Consider the following 26,550-nt stretch of genomic DNA (forward strand, 5'->3'; position numbering starts at 1 on the left):
CAAGTGATCCGCCCTCCTCAGCCTCCCAAAGTGGTGGGGTTACAGGCGTGAGCTACCGCGCCTGGCCTTAAAAGTATTTTATTAAAAAATGTAATAGATAGCTGGGCATGGTGGTGCGCACCTGTAATCCCAGCTTGGGAGGCTGCAGCAGGAGAATCACTTAAACCTGGGAGGTGGGGGTTGCAGTGAGCCGAGATCGCTCTGCTGCACTCCAGCCTGGGCAACAGAGCAAGACTCTGTCTCAAAAAAAAAAAAAAAAAAAAGGTAATAGGTATCTGAATCTAAAGCCCTAGATTGTAGTGTCAAAAACCAAAAAGGAAATGGAAGAATTAAAACATCTTGTCTCAAATAGGAACAAAACTCAAAAATATACATGATTTTGCTCCTTACTGTATTCAAGAAATGCATTAACATGTTTTATTTTAAAGTTAGTAGAATATGCATGAACAGAAAATTGTACGCCTTAATAATTTACTAACATACCAACAAATTAAAACATTTTTAAATCAAATCAAAGACTTTAAAATTGGGTGGAAACACTTAAAAAGCTCAGTGATGACATGACACCCCACTTAGAATACCTGAAGCTTGCGTGATGTAATTGTACTTACGAAATTACAATCCACTTTTCCAAGAATCCCTCAATGTCTCCCTTTTTTTTTTTTCTCTTCACCTTTTTAAAGCATATAGACCCTTAAAGTCTGGGTGATAAATTGACTAGGCCTGTTCCAAATGAGCTTTGGGGTATTTGTTAGGTTCTGTGCTGATATATACTCTTTTTTTTTTTTTTGAGATGGAGTCTTGCTCTGTCGCCCAGGATGCAGTGCAGTGGCGCTCCAGCTCACTGCAACCTCTGCCTCCCAGGTTCAAGCAATTCTTCCTGCCTCAGCCTCCCAAGTAGCTGGAAATACACGCGCCTGCCACCATGCCTGGCTAATTTTTATGTTTTTAGTAGAGGTGGGGTTTCAGCATGTTGGCCAGGCTGGTTTTGAACTCCTGGACTCAAGTGATCTGCCCACCTCGGCCTCCCCAAGTGCTGGAATTATAGACATGAGCCACCACGCCTCACCTATATACTTTTATATATATTAATTAGTAAGCCAGTTGTTGAATCAGTATGTAAGAAATAACTCATCGAGTTTCTTACCTCCCCTCAAGAGATAAATCAGGTGGGGAGATTAGCTCAAGGGCTAGTTAGGGTTAAAGAGATACCATGTTTTAAGTGTGACTGCCAATATACAGTTCTAGTGGGATACCAACAATGCTATTTTAAAATGAACCAAAAAGGAAGTAATAAAAATGGCTAACATTAAAAAGCAGGACAAAGGTAATTGCAAATAAAAAGCAAGAAATCGCAACTCGGGGCAAATAGACCCAAATATCTTGATATTGATAAAGATATAGTGAATGCTGAACAGACAGTATTCATGAGCTGGTGGTGTTCCATCAAAATATACAAAGAAAGGGTGGTTAGCAATACAAATAGAACTTGATTAAAACACAATCGTAGGGCTGGGCGCAGTGGCTCACGCCTATAATCCCAGCACTTTGGGAGGCCGAGGCAGGTAGATCACCTCAGGTTAGGAGTTTGAGACCAGCCTGGCCAACATGGTGAAACCCTGTCTGTACTAACACAAAATGTTAGCCAGGTGCGGTGGCGGGCACCTGGAATCCCAGCGACTCGGGAGGCTGAGGCAGGAGAATTGCTTGAACCCAGGAGGCAGACGTTGAAGTGAGCTGAAATCACGCCACTGCACTCCAGCCCGGGTAACAAGAGCAAAACTCCGTCTCAAAAAAAAAAACAAAAAACCCACAATTATAGTAGGAAATTCTAACATACATTTTATCATCTTTGATAGATCATCTAATCACATTAGAATTTTTATGCTCTTTTAATTCTTTGATCAAAACAAAAAGAAATAAAATTACAAAGTAAAAACAATGAGAAAATTAATAAGAAACCTTAAGGAATTGTACTCAGGGGAAAGACTGTAGCTTTACATATCTCTGTGATTAAACAATAAAAGCCGACAATGAATGAACTGAGAATCCAGCCTAAGAAACTAGAGAACAGCAGAATAATAAGAAAACAGCAAACCCTGCAGGGTACTTCCTGAGTGCTGGATACTGCTTTAATCATTTCACATTTACTAATTTAACCCTCACAACCTTTGAAGGTAGGTAATGTTATTTCCATTTTTCAGATTGAGAAATGGAGGCATTCACAGAATCCTGCTGCAGTAGGCGGTAGAGCCAGGATTGAAACCCAGACAATCTGACCACAGAGTTCATGCTATTAACTGTTAACTACTACATACACTGCTTTTCTTTTTTTTTTTTTTTTTTTTGAGACGGAGTCTCACTCTGTCGCCCAGGCTGGAGTGCAGTGGCGCGATCTTGGCTCACTGCAAGCTCCGCCTCCCGAGTTCACGTCATTCTCCTGCCTCAGCCTCCTGAGTACTGAGTAGCTGAGACTACAGGTGCCCGCCACCGCGCCCGGCTAATTTTTTGTATATATTTTTTTTAGTAGAGATGGCATTTCACCATGTTAGCCAGGATGGTCTCGATCTCCTGACCTTGTGATCTGCCTGCCTCGGCCTCCCAAAGTGCTGGGATTACAGGTGTGAGCCACTGCACCCGGCCTACATACACTGCTTTTCAAAACAGAGAGGAGTTAATTTTAAAAGTCAGAAATTAATTAATAGGATTAAAAAATAAATGTAAGAAATTGTCCTTTGAGAAACCCAGAAAAGGATAAGCCTCTGGTAAGTCTAACCAATCTAAAGGAAACAAATAAAACTCAAAATACATAACAAAAGGAGTAAGAAGGTTACCTAAAAGAGAAATAGAAAATAAAAATAAAGCCTACTATATAGCTTTTTTGCTAAAGATTTAAAAAATCTTAGTGAAATACATAACATTCTATGAATACAGTATATAGATTACCAAAATTGACTCAATCCAAAAGAAGGCAGGGAAAGGGGGAAAAAGGGAATGAGGAGAAGAGACAAACAGAAAACAAATAACAAGATGATAATAAAACAAAAATCTTTCCCACAAAAATCTCAAAGGCCAGATGGCTTTACACAGGTAAAGAAAGAATTTTTTCACAGGAAGAATATCAAACCAGCCAGGCGCAGTGGCTCACTCCTGTAATCCTAGCACTTTGGGAGGTTGAGGTGGGCGAATCAACTGAGGCCAGGAGTTCAAGACCATCCTGGCCACCATGGTGAAACTCCGTCTTTACTAATACAAATTAGCTGAGTGTGGTGGCTCGTGCCTGTTATCCCAGCTACTCAGGAGGCTGAGGCAGGAGAATTGCTTGTACCCAGGAGGCAGAGGTTGCAGTGAGCCGAGATGGCACCACTGCACTCCAACCTGGGCAACGGAGTGAGACTCTGTCTCAAAAAAAAAAAGGATATCAAACCACAAACTCCAGCAGAAAGCAGAAGAGTCAAGAAACACTTCATCATTCATTTCCTGAAGCTACAAATACCCTGATGCAAAACCAGAAAAAGGGATAAGAGGAAAAATGACTAATACCCCTGGTAAACATAGACATGGAAATTCTTAACGGAATTTAACAAATCTACCCAGAAAGGGCAATACCAAAATAAGCAGAACTCAAGTGGAGTTATGACAAGATTGGTTTAACATTTAAAAATCACTGTATCAGGCCAGGCACGGTGGCTCACGCCTGTAATCCCAGCACTTTGGGAGGCCGAGGTGGGAGGATCACGAGATCAGGAGATCGAGACCATCCTAGCTAACACGGTGAAACCCCGTCTCTACTAAAAATACAAAAAAAAGTAGCCAGACATGGTGGCGGGCGCCTATAGTCCCAGTTACTCAGGAGGCTGAGGCAGGAGAATGGCGTGAACCCGGGAGGCGGAGCTTGCAGTGAGCCGAGGTTGTGCCACTGCACTCCAGCCTGGGCAACAGAGCAAGACTCCGTCTTAAAAAACAAATCACTGTATCAGCAGACTAAAACAGAAAACCATATTACCATACCAATAGATGCAGAAAAAGCAGACAAAATCCAACATCCATTCCTGATACAGCTGTCAGCAAACTAGGAATAGAAGGGGAAGGTACAACTACAAAAGCCCTACCACTAACATCAGACCTGATGGTGACAGTATGAACACGTTCCTTCCGAGGCTGGGGAGCAAGGCGAGCATTTCTGCTCTCATTAATTTTCTTCAGCATTGTGCTAGAGGTTCTAACTAGGGCAATAAGACAAAATTTAAACATTTTTTTTCAAAAAAGGCAAAGATAGGAAATGAAAAAGTAAAACTTTCCTTATTCACAGAAATTGTGATCATCTATATAGAAAGAATTTACCAGGCCAGGGGCGGTGGCTCACGCCTATAATCCCAGCACTCTGGGAGGCCAAGGCGGGTGGCCAACATGGTGAAACCTTGTCTCTACTAAAAATACAAAATTATCCAGGCCTGGTGACGCATGTCTGTAATCCCAGCTACTTGGGATGCTGAGGCAAGAGAATCACTTGAACCTGGGAGGTGGAAGTTGCAGTGAGCTGAGATTGCACCATTGTACTGCAGCCTGGGTGACAAGAGCAAAACTCCATCTCAAAAAAAAAAAAAAAAAGGAATTTACAAAAAAACCCAACTAGGATAAATGGGTTTAGTAAGGTTACAAGATCTATATACAAAAATCGATTTCATTTCTATCTAGTAGCAATTAACAACTGTAATTTTGAAATTTTTAAAATAATACCATTTTCAGTAGCAACAAAAATATTAAGTACTTGGAGATCACTTTAACAAAATATATAAAATGCCTGTACACCGATACACACACACACACATTACAGAGAAAAAAACAGAGGTTGGGTTTTTTTAAAAAATGGGGAGATATGCAGTGTTCCTGTATTGGAAGACTCAATATTGTTAAGATGTCATCTCTTCCCAAATTTATGTAAGATTCATTGTAATCATCAAAACCCCAGCAGGCTCTTTTTAGACACTGACGAGCTACTTCTAATGTTTATGTGGAAATACAGGGAGCCTAGAATATTGGAAACAATTTTGAAAAAGAATGAAGCTGAGAAACTTACACTACCTGGTCTTAAAACTGACTGTAAAGCTCTCATAGTAACGACAGTTTAGCATTGTTGTAAGGAGACACATTTAGATCCATGTAACAGAAGAGAATCTTGAAATAGGCACAAATATATATAGTTAACCGATTTTACATAAAGGAGCCAAGATAATTCAATGAGGAAAGGATACTCTGTTCAATGAATAGTTCTGGAAATAAAAAAATGGATCTTGATCCTTAGCTCATCCTGTAAACAAAATTTAACTTGAAATGGATAGTAGACCTGAATATACTAGCTAACACTATTCAACTTCTAGAGAAAACAGAAGAAAATGTTTATGACTTTGATATGGACAAAGAATTCTTTTTTTTTTTTGAGACAGAGTCTCACTCTGTCACCCAGGCTGGAGTGCAGTGGCACAATCTCGGCTCACTGCAACCTCTGCCTCCCAGGTTCACACCATTCTCCTGCCTCAGCCTTCCGAATAGCTGGGACTATAGACGTGTGCCACCACGCCCAGCTAATTTTTTGTTTTTTTAATAGAGACGGGGTTTCACCATGTTAGCCAGGAAGGTCTCGATCTCCTGGCCTCGTGATCCACCCGCCTCGGCCCCTCAAAGTGCTGGGATTACAGGCGTGAGCCACCGTGCCTGGCAATATAGGCAAAAATTTCTTAGATAAGACATAAGAATGAACAATGATCAATTTAAATGGAAAGAGAAAAACACTGATAAATTGGACTTCATCAAAAATAGTCTTTCCATGACAGAAGACACTTTAGAAAATAAAAATGCAATTCACAGACTGAAGGAAAATATTTGCAAAACTTATATCTCATAAAGGATTTGTATCCAGAAGATATAAAGAACTCTATCAATACTGAACTATATCACTTGAACTATATCCAACCAGTAATTACCCAACCCAATTTTTTTAAGTGGACAAAAGATTTGAGTAGACTGAGGACACTTCACCATTGAAAATACAGGAATAGCAAGTAAGCATATGGAACTATGCTCAGCATTTTTAGTTACTAGGGAAATGCAAATCCACAAGAAGATACTACTTCACACCTACTTCACCTACTAGACTTGGTAACCACCCGTTGGGTTCACCTTGCCTGCTGCCCAGACAGAACCGATTTATCAAGACAGGAATCACAATGGAGAAAGAGTAATTCACGCAGAGCTGGCTGTGAGGGAGACCGGAGTTTTGTTATTACTCAAATCAGTCTCCCCGTCGGTGATGAGAGTTTTTAAAGATAATTTGGCGGGTAGGGGCTTGGGAAATGGGGAGTGTTGATTGATCAGGTTGAAGATGGAATCATAGAGGTTCGAAGTGAGGTTTTTTAATGTCTTCTCTTCCTGGGTGTGATGGCAGAACTGGTTGGGCCAGATTACTGGTCTGGATGGCGTCAACTGATCCAAAGTGCAAAATATCTCAAGGTCTGATCTTAGGTTTTACAATACAGTGACGTTAGCCCCGGGAGCAATTTGGAGAGGTTCAGGTTCTTGGAGCCAGAGACTGCACGACCCTTAAACTGTAATTTCTAATCTTGTAGCTAATTTGGTAGTCCTGCAAAGGCAGACTGGACTCCAGGCAAGAAGGGAGTCATTTTGTTTCAGAGTCAAACCATGAACTGAATTCCTTCCCAAGGTTAGTTCAGCCTATGCCCAGGAATGAACAAGGACCGCTTAAGGATTACAAGCAAAATAGAGTCGGTTAGTTCTGATTTCTTTCACTGTCATAATTTCCTTAGTTATAATTTTGCAAAAGCAGTTTCAGAATAACTAAAAAGAGAATTGATCCATGTAACAGAAGAGATGACCGGTGCAGTGGCTCATGTCGGTAATCCCAGCACTTTGGGAGGCAGAGGCGGGAGGATTGCCTGAGCTCAGGAGTTCAAGACCAGCCTGGACAACATGGAGAAAACCTGTCTGTACTAAAAATATAAAAAATTTGCCGGGCATGGTGGTACATGCCTGTAGTCCCAGCTACTTGGGAGGCTGAGGCAGGAGAATCGCTTGAACCCAGGAGGCAAAGGTTGCGGTGAGCCAAGATCACGCCATTACACTCCAGCCTGGGCAACAAGAGTGAAACACCATCTCAAAATAATAATAAATAAATAAATAAATAAATAACTGGTACGTCCATCCATCGAATGGATTAACCAACTCATATAAACAACAAGGTGCATCTCAAAAGCATTATGCAAAGTGAAAGAGGTCAAATACAAAATACACAAAATATATATCTACTCGCTCTATGATTCCATTTGTGTGAAATTCTTGAAAAGGCAATATAGTGTTAGAACATAGATCTGTTGGTTGACAGGAAGTGAGGAAATAACTCCAGAGGGGCCCAAGGGAACTGTTGAAGACATGGAAATATGCTGCACCACAGTTCTGGGGTGGTTACACCACTGAGTACATTTTTTCAAAACTTACCAAATTGGACACTTAAAGTGGATGACTTTTATGGTATTTAAATTATACCTCAATAAAGCTGATTTAATTTTAAAATGTTATGAGATCATAGGAAAAAAAGGAAATGCTTCCCAATTCATTGCAACCCTGATAAAATAAATGATTAAAAAAAAAATACAAAAAGAAACAATGGCCTGTCTTACAAATTGATAATGCAAAAATCCAAAATAAAACACCAACACATAACATCCAACCTTGTGTTAAAACATGAACTGGTAGAATTTATTCCAAGAATGAAAAGGTGATTTATATTTAGGACATTTATTAATGTAATTTATCACATCAGTATGTCAGAGCAAAAAAGCCACATCTTGATAGATGCCCAAAAGAAGGTAAAATTATATATTTCCCATAAAATAATTAATCAGGAATAATGCATAGTACTTCTTTAATTATTAAGAATGCATATCCCACATCAGTAGTGACCAGTGCACAAAATAATGGAACACTAGAGCTGAACTTCCCAAAAAGACCTCTAAAGAAAAGGAACCCTGGCCGGGCGCGTCAGCTCACGCCTGTAATCCCAGCACTTTGGGAGACAGAGCCAGGTGGATCACCTGAGGTCGGGAGTTCAAGACCAGCCTGGTTAACATGGTGAAACCCCGTTTCTACTAAAAATACAAAAAATTAGCCAGGCATAGTGGCGCGCACCTGTAATCCCACCTACTCGGGAGGCTGAGGCAGGAGAATTGCTTGAACCCAGGAGGTAGAGGTTGCAGTGGGCCAAGATTACGCCATTGCACTCCAGCCTGGGCAACAAGAGTGACTCTCCATCTCAAAAAAAAAAAAATAAAGAAAGAAAAAATAATAATGAAATTCTATGAAATACTTAGAGAAAGAAAAGAGCGGGGCAGGGGAAGGGAGAGAGGAATCAAGGGCGGCAGAGAGAGAAAGGGAGACGGTTTTGGTAGTCAAATTTGAGAAAGTTTACATTCCACTTTTGAGAATGTCACATTCTATTAACTGTTCAAAGTTTCTAAAAAGTCCAGGAGTAATAATAAAGCTGTTTAATCATTTTTCCCAAACTTGGACATGAGCCCTTTCTTTTTTTCCATAATGTATGTAATATGTATGAGAATACTCAGCCAGGCGAGGTGACTCAGGCCTGTAATCCCAGCACTTTGAGGCCAAGGCAAATCACCTGAGGTCAGGAGTTCAACACCAGCCTGGCCAACGTGGTGAAACCCCGTCTGTACTACAAATACGAGAACTAACCGGGCATGGTGGCGCACACCTGTAATCCCAGGTACTCCAGAGGCTGAGGCAGGAGAATCACGTGAACCTGGGAGGCAGAGGTTGCGGTGAGCCAATATTGTACGACTGCACTCGCCAGGGTGACAGAGCAAACTCCATCTCAAAAAAAAAGAAAAAGAAGAGACCATAACAACTGAAAAACCATAGAACAAATAAAAATACAATGAGGGGACTACTTATAATAAACACAAAACAACAGTAGTTTCCTATGTACCAGCAACAAGCAATTACACAGTGTTTTTAATTCACTTCATAAGAACAATTTTTTTTTTTTTTTTGAGACAGAGTCTTACTCTGTCGCCCAGGCTGGAGTGCAGTGGCACAATCTTGGCTCACTGCAAGCCCCGCCTCCCTGGTTCATGCCATTCTCCTGCCTCAGCCTCCTGGGCAGCTGGGATTACAGGCGCCTGCCACTGCACCTGGCTAATTTTTATATTTTTAGTAGAGACGGATTTTCACCATGTTGGCCAGGCTGGTCTTGAACTCCTGACCTCGTGATCCACCCACCTCGGCCTCCGAAGTGCTGGGATTACAGGTGTGAGCCACCGCGCCTGGCCTATTAATTTATTAAGGCTGCCATAACAAATTGCCACCAACTTGAGCCTCACAGTTATGGAGGCTCGAGGTCTGATATCAAGGTGTCAACAGGGCCGTGCTCCCTCTAAGAATCCTTCCTTGGGGTTTCTAAGGTTCTAGAAGCTCTAGGAATGTTTTGATGTGCCTTGGTTTATGGGTACATCGCTGTCATTTCTGCCTCCTTCATCACTTGGCCTTCTTCTACGTCTGATTGCACGTGGCCTTCCTATAAGGACACCATTCATTGGATTTAGGGACCACTCTAATCTAGTATGCCTTCATCTGAACTAATTGCGTCTGCAGAGACCCCATTTCCAAATCGGGTCACATTCTGAGGTTGCAGGTGGACATGAATTTGGGGGAGACACGGTTCAACCCAGTATAGATTATATAGAAGAATATCTGAAGACACAGAGAAATGTTTACAATGTATTACTGAATAAAGAAGGCGGTTATAAAGCAGCAGATCCGGTGTGAGGCCTTTAAGTAAACACATCACATTTAGATTCCAGAAGAGAGACTGAAAATGTACGCATGCAAACATTACCACTGGAGATGAGTAGGTGAAGACTTCAGTGATTTTAAGTGCTCTAATAGGTTCCTGTATTTTCTAAATTTTTGACAATGAATATGTGTTTTTTTGATAAAGGGAAGGAAATAAAGAATGATGTACCTAACGGTTTTTTTTTTTTTTCATCAAGAGTCTTCTGAGGCTGGACATGGTGGCTCACGCCTGTAATCCAGCACTTTGGAGGCCATGGCAGGCAGATCGCTTAAACCCAAGAGTTCAAAACCAGCCTGGGCAACATGGTGAAATCCTGTGTCTACGAAAAATGCAAAAAAATTAGGCAGGCATGGTGGTGCATGCCTATGGTCCCAGCTACTCAGGAAACTGAGGTGGGAGGATCATTTGAGCCCAGGAGTTCAAGGCTGCGGTAAGCCAAGATCATGCCATTGCACTTCAGCCTGGGTGACAGAGTGAGACCCTGTCTTTAAAAAAAAAAAAAAAAAAAAAGGCCGGGCGCGGTGGCTCACGCCTATAATCCCAGCACTTTGGGAGGCCGAGACGGGTGGATCACGAGGTCAGGAGATTGAGACCATCCTGGCTAACACGGTGAAACCCCATCTTTACTAAAAAATACAAAAAAAACTAGCCGGGCGAGTTGGCGGGCGCCTGTAGTCCCAGCTACTCGGGAGGCTGAGGCAGGAGAATGGCGTGAACCCGGGAGGCGGAGCTTGCAGTGAGCTGAGATCCGGCCACTGCACTCCAGCCTGGGCGACAGAGCGAGACCCCGTCTCAGAAAAAAAAAAAAAAATTTCTTCCTGAACTAGCTTTTCATTCTATAGGTATAAAAATGAATATCCTTAATTACCATAACTTTTGTCTAATTGGTTAAAATGTTTTAGAGTTTACAAATTCAAAATACATTATAAAATATGTCACTTAAAGAGTATTTCAAAGTTGAATGCTCTCCTGTTCCCTATATATAATTTCTTTTCTGGCTTTTCCAAACTACAGGTAATTTGAGATAACAGGTTTGAATTTTTTTTTTTGAGAGGGTCTTGCTCTGCCTAGGCTGGAGTACAGTGGCATGATTTTTATTTTTTTGTAGAGACAGAGTCTCACCATGTTGCTCAGGCTGGTTTTGAATTCCTGGGCTCAAGCAATCCTCCTGCCTCAGCCTCCCAAAGTGCTGAGATTACAGGCATAAACCACCACGCCCAGCCTGAAATGTTCATTTTAAGTGCTTATTGTCCTGTATGTTTTGAAATTTTTGCTGACTATATGTAACAAATTTGTCACTCCATCTAGGCACAAGTGTTTTAGGTGAGCATAAACTTTTTTTTTTTTTTTTTTTTTTTTTGTGAGTCAGAGTCTCGCTCTGTCACCAGGCTGGAGTGAAATGGTGCGATCTCAGCTTACTGCAACATCTGCCTCCTAGATCCAAGCAATTCTCCTGCCTCAGCCTCCCGAGTAGCTGGGATTACAGGCGGGTGCCACCACACCCCACTAATTTTTGTATTTATAGTAGAGACAGGGTTTCACCATGTTGGCCAGGATGGTCTCAATCTCTTGACCTCGTGATCTGCCTGCCTCAGCCTCCCAGAGTGCTGGGATTACAGGCGTGAGCCACCGTGCCCGGCCAGAGCATAAACTTTTAAAATCTTGTAGCCACTTGTCTCTAGGGTACTGGGGAGATACTTGAAATGAGCAATTGCCATATTATTTGTTATTTTCTTAGGCAAGGAATTGTTCCTCCTGGTCTTACAGAAAATGAATTGTGGAGAGCAAAGTACGTCTATGATTCAGCTTTTCATCCTGACACTGGGGAGAAGATGATTTTGATAGGAAGAATGTCAGCCCAGGTTCCCATGAACATGACCATCACAGGTTGCATGATGACGTTTTACAGGTACGTTATAATATGTAGCAACAGTTTGTTTACCATTACAGAAGCCCAAAGTCTATTTTTGCATGTAAATAATTTTGTTGAAATAAGTTTTATTGCATAAGTATACGAAGTGGCAAACAAGGTAATTAGCTTGCTTGAATCGTTCCGTAATGTACTTATGAATCGAAACATCATGTTGAACTCCTTTAGTTTATACAATAAAAAATAAAATTGAAGACAATAAAAAACAAAAAACAGGGCATTATGGATGTAAAAAGAAAAAAGTCATTTCACTTTTAGTTCCATTATGTTTGAATGTTGTTACTCTGGGACCCCTTTTTTTTTTTTTTAACCTTTCCCCTCTGCTAAATAGCATCTTCTTAGTTGTTCAAAAGGAGGTCGAATTTTTTTTCTAAATCTTAGCCCCAAAACAGAATGAAATGGAGAAAGAAAATAAAGAGGCTGCAAGCAGATTCTCCTTTGACTCCATTCATATATATATAGGTATAGGCATGAGTGTAGATATAGGCACACTAAAGGTGTATGTGTAGACATAGACATATAGCACTCCTCATGCTGTTAGGAGGGCCCAGGACTGCTTAGCCTACACATTGTGTCTTTTTTCCCAAAAGAAGGGATCTGGCATTTATTGAATGTCTATTCTGTACCAGGCTCTCTACAACTTTTATCTTACTTCATCCTCATGGTAACCCTCTGAGCTTGGTGTTGTCTATATCTACGGAACAAGGACATGGATGACCCCAGAGGATAAAAGCTTGCCCAGCACACAGGTCCTAAGCCTGTGGCCTTGTGGCTTTCTCCCTTCCCCAGTACGTCTCCTCTGTGGTTACTGGTGTCCACATTTTCTGTTCTGTGCCGCGGCTGGGTCCCAATGGTGGTGGGTATGTGACGGATGGCTCTGTTTTAGGACTACGCCGGCTGTGCTGTTCTGGCAGTGGATTAACCAGTCCTTCAATGCCGTCGTCAATTACACCAACAGAAGTGGAGACGCACCCCTCACTGTCAAGTAAGGCTATGAGATTTGACCGCTCTCTGCAGTTCTCCAACCTTCATGTTATTAAGTGGCGATACTCTCCTATTTAAAAAAGCGTATGTGTACACATTTTTATATTGTTCCGAATATTATGTAGCATCTTCTTTTGTAGCTTTTTTTTTCAAAAAAGTCAAGTGTTTCTTTTTCTCTCTCTCTATCAAGAAAACTGTCTTCTTCCAGCCTGCCTTCTCAGACGTTACTCATGGCTTTGGAGGTACTGATAGGATGATACCTCCTTCTCACCCTGAAGCTCATGGCCCTATAGAACACACAGCAGGCAGCACCAGCCTGGCCTCTGATAAGTGACAGGCTGTTCCCCCATCTACCCTGCCTGAGTCGACAGACACCAACGTTAAAAGTAGAGGCGACAAAGCGTGGTCTCTGCAGAAATCAAGGGGAGACCATGGCGGTGTGACCTTTGTATCTGATATGTTTTTAAAATAGCTCATCTGTGGAGCCCAAAAGAAAGCAATGAGTTTAATTTTTTGTCACCTGTTAAAAAGAAAAATAGGCTAACAAGATTAGTTAACCACAAATGTTAGTTAGCGTAATTGTATTATACTTGAAAGGAAAGTGCTTCTCTTTTTTATCACTTAAAATTGCTTTTGACAACCCGTATTTTTCTACTGTTGTCATATGGAACAAAGGATCTTGAACTCTGTAACCCAGTGGTGTTTATCGCAATTAAAATTTCTTTTAAGAGAGAATTGCTTGGGCTTTATAGTTTTTGGACGATAAGACTTAGTATTTTTATACAGTTAAAATATCATTTTTTAAATGGCAGCACTTCGTTTTTGCTTTCAGTGTGTATATTAATATTTTGAGAAGTATTTTAAACAAATATGCTCCACACATTTAGCCCAATATGCATTCCCCTGTATTCATAGCTTCCTACACGCAGCACACAGCTCCCCTCCTTTCCATGAATACAAAGTCTGTATGTTTATTTATTGATGTATTTTAACCACCTCACCTCAAAGAACACGTGTCTGCTTTTGGAGTTACAGTCAAGATACGTGTGAAGAATCCCATTTTTTACGGGTCTGCTTGCTTTTTCTCTAGATTCCCCTATTTGTGGAGTGATAATATTGTTTTGTAGACTCTTCATTCTGAATCATTCTCTTTTATATTTCCCTTTTATTTCTTCAAATAATGTTGCACCAGTTTCCTGACATGCCCTCGTTATCTACACGATACCCTTTTTTCTTTTCAGTGAGTTGGGAACAGCTTACGTTTCTGCAACAACTGGTGCCGTAGCAACAGCTCTAGGACTCAACGCATTGACCAAGGTACTCAGATTTTTATTTCCATAATAAAGCTGCTTAATTTGTTATCATATGTCTGGCTCTAAATCCCTCTATTATTTCTTAAAATAGTTCAAGTCATATGGCTTTCTTGTTATAGTCCTTATCTTCAACTGCGTATTTTAGTTATATTTTCCAATAACTTTGGGAAGAGTTGTCACCGATAACACCTACCAGGACTGTGGTCTGTGCCTGGCTCTGTGTACAAAGTGCTAAATGTTCACCATCCTCACAGCCCTCCAGAGGCATTGCAGTGGGCAGTGTGCCGCAGGCCACAGCTCTGAAGAGAGGCGAGAGCATCTCTCTGTCGGCACTCCAAAGCCCATCCTCCTGCAACCACACTTAGCTACAATGCCTTAGAAGCTTGCACGGTCCCAGCACACCCATGTGGGAAACATACAAATACTGCCAGGAAAATTTTGAAAGTATTCTTGGCCTGAGTTTCTATGCAAATAGGACTCTGCATTTTTCAGAGTTTTCAAGAAGAAATAAGTTAATTCCATGCACTAGTACAGGAAAAATAAGATAAAACTTTTGAAATTTTCTCCTCTGCAGCATGTCTCACCACTGATAGGACGTTTTGTTCCCTTTGCTGCCGTAGCTGCTGCTAATTGCATTAATATTCCATTAATGAGGCAAAGGTAAGACGAATATGCACTCTCAGTAGGGACGTGTGCTTGATGGGGGAGTCTCTTGTAATAATTAGCTTTGTTGAAACTTTCAAATATTCGTTTTAATATGTATAGGTGAAATTATGTGAGATCTTGGATTTCCTTCACAATAATCTGGGGTTGGGGATGAGGATGGGTGTGTTGATAAAACAAGCTTAGCTATGAGTTACTGGTTATTGAAGCAGACTGAGGAGTGCGGGGAGGGGGCTGAGCTGGAATAGTCTTTCTGTGTCTGTATAATAAAAAGTTTAAAAGATATATCTCAAGCTTACATTGAGTTGTGCTTGGGTTAGACAAAGTCTATCCAAAGAAAGTTTATTCTCTAAAATAGATTCCTTTTTTTCCCTCCAGAATTTTCTTTTGGAGCTTAAAGTAACATTATTCTGTATCTTTGGAAGTATTGTTTTAGAACTGGCAAAAATTAAAGGAGAAGAAAGGACAACAAAAGCATTTTGGAATGGATAACAAAAAACAGGGGTAACCGTAGTAGTTATACTTAGTGTTAGTAAATGTAGTTAATAAATATACAATAGGGCCATGTGCGAGTGACTTTCCATGTCAGCATACTAAGTTTGTTGACTTAATAATGTGGTGTGTTATGTCTGTTTCTCATTTGGAAAGTTGCTCAAATTTGCACATGAGCATAGATTGAAGTTAGCATATCCACCCTTCGAATCGTATTGTTACTGAAAAAGGTACACCCTGTTTTAAAAGTTTTCTAGGTTGTTTCAGTTTTATTTCTATCAAAGGAGGATTAAACTTGTCCATGGTATTTAAAAATAGATGTGTCTGCCAGGCGCAGTGGCTCACGCCTGTAATCTCAGCACTTTGGGAGGCCGAGGCAAGTGGATCACCTGAGGTCAGGAATTCAAGACCAGCCCAGCCAACGTGGCAAAATCCCATCTCTACTAAAAATATAAAAATTAGCCAGCACACTGGCACACGCCTATAATTCTAGCTACTCGGGAGGAGGCAGGAGAATCGCTTTGAACCTGGGAGGCGGAGGTTGCAGAGAACAGAGATAGCACCACTACACTCCAGCCTGGGCAACAGAGTGAGACTCTGTCTCAAAAAAAAAAAAAAAAAAAGATGTGTCAGTACCAAAAAATGACACTTGAGTGGGTATTTTAATTAGGTAGAGGCTTGATCTTTCCCAACATCGTACTGTTTCGGGACATTTCTTGAAGGCATTGGTGGAGCTCTCTGTATGTGTTTTGCTCTGCAGGGAACTCAAAGTTGGCATTCCTGTCACAGATGAAAATGGGAACCGCTTGGGGGAGTCAGCGAACGCTGCGAAACAAGCCATCACACAAGTCGTCGTGTCCAGGATTCTCATGGCAGCCCCTGGCATGGGTTAGCAGTACTTTGTCATTTATTCCAGTACAGGTTGAACAAGCGTTCACAGATTTGTGACCCAGAAAACAAAGACAAATATCATGCCTCTTAGTGGAAATCGCCTTCCCGTGGGGGTGGCAGGAAATAAACAAGTAAATAAAGTTATAGTATGTGCAGTGGTGATGAGGGCTAAGGGGGTAGGGGGCTAGGGCAGGTGGGGGTGGAGGTAGGGCAGCCGGGAAGAGCACTAGGTGGAGGTGTGGGAGTGAGCCAAGTGGCTATCAGGGATGAATATTCTGGCAGAGGGAACCACAGGCAGGAGTTTGCCTGGTGTGTTGCAGGCATTATGGGTGCAGGTGCAGCTAGGGCACAGTGGGAGGGGTGCGGAGCAGTAGGAAGGGAGTCAGGAGGCCACAGACAGCAGAGCATGGATGGCGGCCCTGGCGTTTCACACTTGGGTTTTAGTCTGAGAGGTAAGAAGCCAGGCAGGGTTTTGGATACAGAAGCAGCACAGTCTGACTTAGGTTTTATTTGTGTGACTCTGGGTGGTGGATTGAGAATCGGCTGAAGGGGAACGAGAATGTTCAGTGGAGGCTATCCAGGAGGCTGCCTCGGTAATCCAGGCAAGAGGCAGTGATGGGCTGGACCAGGGCCATACAGCGGGAATTTGACCAGAAGGAACTGATGGAGCAAATTGGAATGGTTAGAGCAGCTATTGATAAATTGTGTGCCAAGCAACTAGTCAGTTTTCCCTATAGGGGCTGTGATCAGCATGACCAGAAACAGAAACTCTACATTGTATTTAGTTCTGCTGAGATTCTCTAGTCCACCCAAAGGCTGCTCAGAGCTACCTTCAGACCAGGGGCCTAAAGAAAGTTCTCAGACTGAGAAATCAGAGGGCCTGGGAGTTAGAGTGCTCTTCACAGAAAACAAACAGAAATTAGTATGTTTCATTTTCATCATCTAAACTGAATGCAAACAACACTTGGCAATTAAAATGAAGCTCGCCAATGAAGTATACTTCACCAGCTGCTGTCAAGTCATCCATTAATACTTTCTGGAGGTTTTTAAATTCCCTTTGTCACTGTGACTGCTCGTTAGCAGGCAGGCAGAGCAGGCAACAAAAGTTGAAGAAAAGTGCATGAAGGAAAACTTTGAGGAACATTCTATTCACATTCCGGCAAATTGGGGGAAAACTGCTATTATCTGATTTCACACAGGAGTGCCTTGGTGCCCTGTCTGAGGCTAATGTGTTCTGTAGGGCTGGCTGCATAGCCACAGTCCTGAAACATGGGCACAGCATCCCCTGAATCCAGGGACCAGCACGTTTGTCACTAACCTAAGAGGAGGCTATGGAACCCACCCCGGTGTGCCTGCTGAGCCCTGATTTACAGATTTGCTGAAATCGAGGTTGCAGCTCCAGCTTCTGCCCTGGATTTGTTTTGTGGTGGTGGTTGTTGTTGTTGTTTTTGAGACAGGGCATTGCCCTGTCCCTCAGGCTGGAGTGCAGTGCTGTGATCATGGCTCACTGCAGCCTCAACTTCCCTGGGCTCAGGTGATCCTCCTACCTCAGCCTCCCAAGTAGCTGGGACTACAGGCATGCGCCACCTCACCCACCTCATTTTTATATATTTTGTAGAAACAGGGTTTTGTCATATTGCCCAACTGGTCTAGAACTCCTGGGCTCAAATGATCCGCCCACCCTGGCCTCCCAAAATGCTGAGTTTACAGCTGTGAACCACTATGTCCGGCCCTGGGTTTGCTTTTGATTGTGGTCTTTTCTGTTTTGAATTGCCTCACTCCTCTTAGAGTTCAGCCAGCCCAGCCCATCAAATCCATTTCTAGTGATTTGGCTATTTTAAACACTATTTAGTCCCCAGAGAAGAAATACAATCTTTCTGTCCCAGTGCAATTTATACGAATAATTGACGTATTAAAGTAGTGGATATAACAGTTTAGTCTGATAAAATTTGTCAGCAAATGAACAAATGCTGTCCACCACATACCCAGTGTTTTATATGCATTATTGTATCCAATTTCCCCCATTTTATAGAAAAAGAAAACAGAAAACTGAAGTTCAGAGAAGTTAGGTAACTTCTCCAGGGTCACCCAGCTAGCAAGTGGTCTAGCCCAGCGGTCCCATACCTTTTTAGCACCAGGGACCCATTTAATGGAAGACAATTTTTTCATGGACCAGGGGTCAGGAGGATGGTTTCAGGATGATTCAAGGACATTAAATTTATTGTGCACTTTAGTTCTATTATTATTACATTGTAATATATAATGAAATAATGACACAACTGACCATCATGTCGAATCAGTGGGAGCCCTGAGCTTGTTTTCCTGCAGCTAGACAGTCCCATCTGGGGGTGATGGGAGACAGTGACAGATCATCAGGCACTGGATTCTCATAAGGAGCAGGCAACCTAGATCCCTTGGATGTGCAGTTCTCAGTGGAGTTCGGGCTCCTGTGAGAATGTAATGTGGTCGCTGATCTGACAGGAGGCAGAGCGCAAGCATAATGCAAGCAATGGGGAGCGGCTATAAATACAGCTAAAGCTTCATTCACTTGCCCGCTGCCCTCCTCCTGCTGTGCGGCCCAGTTCCTAACAGGCCACAGATCCAAACCAGTCCATGGCCCAGGGATTGGGGACCCCTGGTCTAGTCTGTACGGAAGCAGTTTCTGCCTGACTCCAAGGCAGGATTCTTTACACCATCCTCCCTGCCTTGTGCGCTTTGTTTTATTAATACTGGAAGAAAAAGTTCTTGATATTTTTATTTTTGCCTATTTAAACCTAAAAGTAAAGTTATTTTCAAGATTATAAAATGATCTGGCTGGCAGAGGATGTGATATTACTTTTCAAAAATTTAGAAAACAGGAACAGTTTTCAATTTAATGAATTCAAATATAATAATTTAAAGAATTACTACAAACTGTTTTTACTGTGACAGTGGAAACAGCCTAAAAGTGACAGAAGTTTTCTGTTAAGTGGTTGAAAAAAAAAATGTAAGCTGAAAATTGACATTAAATAAAGATTTAAGTGGATCTGTCTTTATTTGCAGCCATCCCTCCATTCATTATGAACACTTTGGAAAAGAAAGCCTTTTTGAAGGTAAGCTGTAGTTCTTTTGTCATTTTCTCAACCCTTTTTATTTCTTTTTAGATTTCAAACTGTACAGAGTATTTCTTACCTAAACAGTATAGAATTTGAAGGCCACTTTCTCCTGGGCACTTATGTAAATAAAAAGATGTTCCCAGGAAGATTTGATTTCTAATCTCAGATATTTGAAAAAGCTTTTTGTAAATAAAGACTGCTACTTTTGAGAGGTTTTAACTCAGTTACACACACAGTCATCTATTGGATGCCTGGCTGGGTAAAAATGAAGGGATGATGTGAATTTGGAATGATATGTGTACAAGTCAGTAGTCATCCTATCAGGAATGAAAAAATCATTCAGAGTAGCAGCTTCATGGGGTCTCAGTTTGGGAACAGTTACCACAGTTCCTCTCATCTCAGTGACAAACACTGAACAGAAGACAGTTGGGCATGTTGCATAAGTTTCTTGCTGTGACAGATGGAAATTTCTGTAGATATTTTCCTGGCATTTTCTCATGCGAAGGAGCTGGCAAATGATAAAAGCAGTTAGCCCCATCTTAGCCCACCATTGCCGCATTGTTCCAGGCTGTTACACAATGATAAGATGAATAACTGTTGTGTTCTCCCCACTTTCATCTTAAGTTGTGGTTTTTTTAGCTTTGCTTGATATCGTACCCTTTGATCATCATTTGGAAGTGTGTCTCCTCGCCTACTCTTCCCACCGAAGCCCCCTACCTGCCCCACTCCCCACATGGAAGGGCCCACTGGTTTCAGAACCCCACATGAAGGTCCAGAGAGATGATCAGGACAGCTCATGGCTCAGTCCTGGCACCTCAGTGGCTACAAGGGGGCCTGGTTGTAGCTGTATTCCTCCAGACCTCAATGAGAGATAATTGCTCTGAAAAACTCATGGCTAAGTACTGTTAAGGTACCCATGCATACCTACCACTCCCCAAGTTCACGGTTGCTGGTATACGTCAGTGTTGCATTTCACCCATGCAGAGAGGACCGTAGGACAGAAATGATAGTACAGTCATTGCTTATGACACAGAGGCAGCTTATATTAAAATCCCTACTTTTCCATGTTCAAAACACTTTCAGATTCTATCGTGAAGGCAGGCTTCACCGTGCCCCTTCCGCAAAGGCTGAAGAGATCACTTCCTCGGCAGCTCATGATACCCATGCGGGCTGTTCACCTTGGTTGGCCTTCCGCTTGTTCCCACTGCCCCAGGGCCAGGTGTGCCTCCTCTGCAAGGATGTACTCATCTGGGCTTTTACCTTAGAAATGACCAGACTCCTCCGCAAACAAGAAACTAATTGAACATTCTGGGCTTTTTTAAACGATGATGCTTGGGGAGCATTCAGTATGACTCATCCATCCCCCCACGCCTTATCTCTCCCCAAGTGGAGAGCTGGGAAAAAAGGCATCAGCTGTAGGCAGGTGACTCACGGAAATTTTTGCAGTAAACCAAAAAGTTCGCTGCCTAAAATCTGGTGCTTCTGTGAACAGTTTTCTTGAAGAATAGTTCCGTTGTCTCTTTACACTTGGGTCATTCTTAATGGCACGTTCATTGGGAGCGAAATTGATATGGTTTGGGTCCTACGCTAGTTCTTATTCCTTAAGGTCTAATTCTTTTATATTCCCTTTTATAAACGTGGACTGCTGTGTCTACTCAGTAGGCTTTCAGGACTGCTAGTTGAATGGGAATGTAACATTTATTTGTTCATTCATGTTTTTTTTTCAACAGCCCTTTGCTGAATGCTTGTTTATGCCAAGCGATGTGGTAGACGCTAGAGTCCCAGAAAGAGGATGTGACTCCTGCTCTCAGGGAGCATGTAGCATGGTATAGGGAAGAGGCGCAAGACAGATTGTGAAAAGACACAGTGTTTAAAGTTTGGGGCACAGAGGGAGCGCGTAGGAGGTATCTTACCAACTGGTGTAGGTGAGCAGGGACTTCTTTGAAGAGGACGGGGTGAGGGCCACACGCTCTGCAGAAGCTCAGCAAGTACACAGAGCAGGAATTGTTGGAGATTTGTGGATGGTGAGGTTGGCTGGGATGTAGGCAATGTGTAAGGAATTGACTATATCATATATAAAAGTTAACTCTCAGTGGTTCATAGAATCTAAATGTAAAAGTCTACAACTATAAAACTTCTAGAAGAAAATACAATAGAACACTAGGGCTAGGCAAAGACTTATTAGACTCAACACAAAAAGCACAGCCCACGAAAGAAAAATTGATAAATTAGACTTCATCAGATTTGTTAAATTCTGTTCTTCAAACTACACAGAAAATGAAAAGAGAAGAAACGGCATGGGAAAAAATGTTTACAAGGCATGTATGTGATAAAGGACTTGTGTCCAGAATATATAAAGGATCCTCAGCCCTTAAGCTGGGCAGAAGGTTTGAACAGACGCCTTACCAAATACATACGGTTCTCAAGCACCTAAAAAATGCTTAGTATCTTTAGTCATTGGGAAATCTAAATTAAAACCACATGAGCTGCCACTCAACGCTTATTAGAATGTCAAAAACTAAAAAGATTAATCATAACAAGTGTTGGTGAGGAAATGGAAGAACTGAAACCTTCCCCAGTGCTGGTGAGAATTAATGCGGTACAGTCATGTGAGAAAATACTGAGGCGGTTTCTTACAAAGTTAAACAGATGCTGCCCTGTGATCCAGCCATTTCCTTCCTACTTCTTTACCTAGGAAAAATAGAAGCACATGTCCATGAAAGACAAATGTTCATAGCAACTTTATTTGTGATAGCCAAAAACTAGAAACAGCTCAAATTGCTCAACAAAAGGAAAATGTATAAACACCTTGTGAATACAAGGGAACACTTAACTCAGCAATAAAAAGTAACAAACTAGTGCTACACACAACATGAAGGAGTCTCAAAGTAATTACACAAAAGAATAGATACTGTATATCGAGTCCTAGAAAATGTAAACTAAATCTAGTGACAGAAAGATGAGAGGTTGCCATATAATGGGGTGCAGGGTTTATGGAAGAGGGAGGAACTGCAAAGGGTACAGGAGCAAGAAAAACATTCGGGGTGGTGAATATTTTCATTATTTTGATTGTGCTTATGGCTTCACAGCTGCATATAGATGTCAGAACTTACACACTTCAAATATGTGCAGTTGTATGTCAATAAAGCTATTAGAAAAAGATCATGGAGGGAGAGAGAATTTAGAGTCATTAACTTTTAAGGGTTTTTCTTTTTTTGCCTTGTGTGTGTGTGTGTGTGACCGAGTCTTGCTTTGTCACCAGGCTGGAGTGCGGTGGCACGATCTCGGTTCACTGCAACCTCTGCCTCCCGGGTTCAAGAGATTCTCCTGCCTCAGCCTCCCAAGTAGCTGGGACTACAGGCACCCACCACTGCGCCTGGCTAATTTTTTGCATTTTTAGTAGAGACGGGGTTTCACCATGTTAGCCAGGATGGTCTCGATCTCTGGACCTCCTGATCTGCCCGCCTCAGCCTCCCAAAGTGTGGGATTACAGGCATGAGCCACCGCACCCAGCCTAACTTTGAGCTTTTTACTTCATTGAAAAAAAAATATATATATATAAAACATATAATTACTCTCTTTAACTCATTTAGACTTTTCATCTAAACATCCCCTGTTTGCACAGTTGTGTTAGGTATGATATGTCTCTACCTTGAGACATTTTGTGAGTATCTAGTGAAACACCAGCATCCCAGCTGACGAATGTTGTATCTGACTTTCTGATTGAGAGGAAGGGATGAATAAGGCAGGATGGGATGCTGGGGTAGGAGCTGGAAGAAGACATGGTATCAGGTTGGGTTTTGGCAGGATACTGTAATTGTCTAGGAGCCTTGTCTGTGCAAGGAGCCTTTCCATCAAAACCCTCTGCGTGAGCCACAGTCAGCACGTAGTTTGCACATGCCCGCCTCCAAGGTGGCACACAGCTGCCCTCTTTTGGCTAACGGGTTAGCTCAGTTTGCTGCAGACCAGAGTCTACTTAAAATGAAGTGGCTGCTCTCACAGGTTCATGTTCATCCATGAACAGGCTCTCGCTCAGTACTATGCCTACCCTCCCGTCACCAAGTCTGTCCCAGCCCAGATGTCACCTGGATAGGAAGTGCTAGGGGAGTATTTAGCATCTCCTTATGACAATCCTTCACCATCAAACAGAGACGGTTGCCAAAGATACAGTGTTTTCCTTTTCATTCTGTCTTTTTTTTTTGAGATGGAGTCTTACTCTGTCACCCAGGCTGGAGTGCAGTGGCCAGATCTCAGCTCACTGCAAGCTCCATCTCCCGGGTTCACGCCATTCTCCTGCCTCAGCCTCCCGAGTAGCTGGGACTACAGGCACCCGCCACTTCGCCCGGCTAGTTTTTTTGTATTTTTTTTAGTAGAGACGGGGTTTCACCGTGTTAGCCAGGATGGTCTCGATCTCCTGACCTCGTGATCCGCCCGTCTCAGCCTCCCAAAGTGCTGGGATTACAGGCTTGAGCCACCGCGCCCGGCCTCATTCTGTCTTTTGAGGAGAGAGACCCCTCTGTGTAACCTGTGGGGATCGGTTTCCTTGCCGATGCTTCTCCCTTCCTCTCTGATCCATCCCTTTCCCCTCTTACGCCAACCCTGATGAGCCTTTTCTCCAGAGGAGTCTCTGGGGACCAGGGTGCGCCTCCCATGCACGTTGTCTTCTAACAGCTTGTGTTGACTCCTAACTAAGCTGGCTGATTTCATTACAACCAGCTCACACCTTGGTTGCAGTGATTTCTGTGGCCCTATTTATATAACCATATATCTCATCACTCTTTATATTGTGTATTGAAGTACCACTCCTTTTTTAAAACTAAAAATCTAACAGCATTTATTCTCCAAAAGACCAACCAACTTGTTCATTTCCATTAAAAAAAAAAAAAAGTGTGACTAGCAAAAATGTTTTATGCTAGAAATAGTTTTAACCATACTGACAGCAACTAAAACCAAAAAGACGAGGTGCAAAGGGGGGTGAGGGATGGTGAGCATTTGTTGGGTTTCTGGTATATTCCAGCCACCATACTAGGTGCTTCATGAATGTGATCTGGCATCTTCCTCCACACACTTTTAGGAAGCTGTTAATGATGTTCATTTTGCACCATAACAAGGAAACGGAAGCTTGGAGAGGCTATACTCTGCCTGTGCTTCCCCACAGTCAGGAACCAACCGGAAGGGCAGAGACTTGAGACCTTGGCACCAGGCTATCCTATCTCCTCAGCCAGGGGATACGTTACAATTAAATGACAGCTATCTCCCCACCTCCACTATATACCCAGGCAGTGCTCAGATTAAATGGGGGGATGTGGGAAAAAACAGAAGCCACTTGATCTTTGCGTGTGTGCTGATTTACAGATCAAAGAAGGCTACAGGAAGTTAGGCTAACACCGTTGTTGCAGCGTTTCCCCCAAATTTCACTAACCACCTTCTACCTGGATCTTGAAATATGGTGAGGTTCCTTCCAGTTAATCACAAGAAATTGTCTCTAAGACCCTGTATGAAAAGTATTCAAAGTCATTTATTTCTCAACGCAGAGGTTCCCGTGGATGAATGCACCCATTCAAGTTGGGTTAGTTGGCTTCTGGTGAGTAGAAATTACTTTTACATAATTAATTTCTTTTTAAAATATAAATACACAGCGTATGAAAGGTGACTGGGTAATATGGGATACAAATTTTGAAAATGAGCCATCTCAGAACGTCTGGAATGCATGGCCCCAGATAATTAAATAGAAGTAAACTGTCTTTAGAGGAACCTACAACATGGGGGCTATTCGTGTGATTCTTTTTTAAATCATTTTATCTCTGTGACTTTTCCATTATTTTGGCAATCCTAGGTAATAAAACTTACACAAACAGGACTTATTTTTGTTAGACAACACAGAACATAATGCTCTGAAGAAAGAAGGGATTGTTGTAAAATAGAAAAATAATCTGAAAAGTTAACCATTTAAAATGGTCTGACTTTTTTTTGTATTTTTTTTTTAGTTTGGTGTTTGCTACACCCCTGTGTTGTGCCCTGTTTCCTCAGAAAAGGTATGTATTTGTTATTCTTCAGAATAATCATGAGTTTTAATCCTAAAAACCAATGGAAGGTGCAGGTGCCATTATTCCATTTCATTGGCAGGGAAGTTGAGACTCAAAAGATACTGAAGCCAGGGTCTCTAAAAGGAAGGGATGGAGGCAGAAATCAAACCCACATCTGCCTAATTTCAGATGTACCCAGTTCTTTTCTACCCCCTTCCATTAAATTTTAAAACGCTTTATTCTTTTATAAGAATCAGATTAACTCTGGTGCAAATTTGCTTTTATGAAAATTTAAAATACGGTCCAATCCATTGGCAAATGCATCTGTAATACAGATATGATAGGATGTAAGTTCCGCCCCCAGGGACAGCAATTATATGCACTTAGCTTAGGTGGTTGGTATATTTGCTTCCCTTCTTCCCACTTAGTTTTTTGCCTTAAAAGCTTTCTCGTGCATGCCTTTCATCACAAGCTGCCCTTGAATCCTGCCTTTGATGTGAGAACAGGACTAACTGGCATTAAATCGGCATTTTCGACATCAGGTCTCCAGCCTGCTCTTGACCTGACACCAACATGCAAAGCGGCGGCATTTTGTTGTCTGTCGTTTTCTGTGTTATCAGGCCCCTTGCCATGGTAATACCCTTTCCTTCGTGGGCCAGTAGGTCCCGAACATACGGTCTTTAATCCCCTAGCCTTGCGGAGTCGGTTTTGGATGAAGTGTCTGTTCTAGAACTAATGCGGTCACATCCCTCTACCTGATGGAGAACTCCACCTTGTATCTGCTCTCCCACTCTGTCTCCGACCCCACTGTTTTTGAATAGACATTTAAATCTCATGGACAGGAGCCCTTCATCACCTTGGGCCTGCTGAGGAGCCCCCTGTGAAGAGGGCAGGACCTTCAGAACTTGCTCTGGGAGCCTGATTCAGATGAATTTCCTCATCTCTACAGTGGGATAATGATACCTGTTTAACTGCACAAACCCCAGAGTCTTGGGGCTCAACCTGAGAATGTCCATGTCTGTAGTATGTGGGCTTATGAACACTGGTGTTCAGCAGCTGACCTTGATTTAGCAATGTAGACTTCGAGCACGTAAAATGCCGAGGGGCGTGCCTGATACCAAGGAAACGCCTAAGAAATGTAGCTGTAATTATTTTCAGGTTGAAAAGATTTTAGATTTGAAAACCCATAGAGAAACTTTCTACTTTGGCCTTGATTTTCTTTGAGTGCTGCGAGAAAAAAAAATATATATATAGTCTAACATTTATTTTT

The 26,550-nt window shown here is 42.1% G+C and overlaps 1 protein-coding gene across 14 annotated transcripts in view; it reads left to right on the plus strand.

Moving 5' to 3' along the window:
* Positions 1–26,550, plus strand: part of SFXN1 (sideroflexin 1) — a 49,594-nt gene that overhangs the window by 17,308 nt on the left and 5,736 nt on the right. For 6 of the 14 annotated variants that reach the window (XM_028849076.2, XM_078003805.1, XM_078003804.1 and 3 more), the window contains 8 exons: positions 11,654–11,795; positions 12,703–12,801; positions 14,042–14,117; positions 14,688–14,773; positions 16,029–16,156; positions 19,202–19,251; positions 24,789–24,838; positions 25,242–25,289. In XM_028849076.2, the coding sequence (XP_028704909.1) occupies positions 11,719–11,795; positions 12,703–12,801; positions 14,042–14,117; positions 14,688–14,773; positions 16,029–16,156; positions 19,202–19,251; positions 24,789–24,838; positions 25,242–25,289 (614 nt within the window). In that variant the 5' untranslated portion in view covers positions 11,654–11,718. 14 annotated transcript variants of the gene reach the window in all.

The sequence above is a fragment of the Macaca mulatta genome, chromosome 6, assembly GCF_049350105.2.
Source record: "Macaca mulatta isolate MMU2019108-1 chromosome 6, T2T-MMU8v2.0, whole genome shotgun sequence".
Classification (NCBI taxonomy): domain Eukaryota; kingdom Metazoa; phylum Chordata; class Mammalia; order Primates; family Cercopithecidae; genus Macaca; species Macaca mulatta.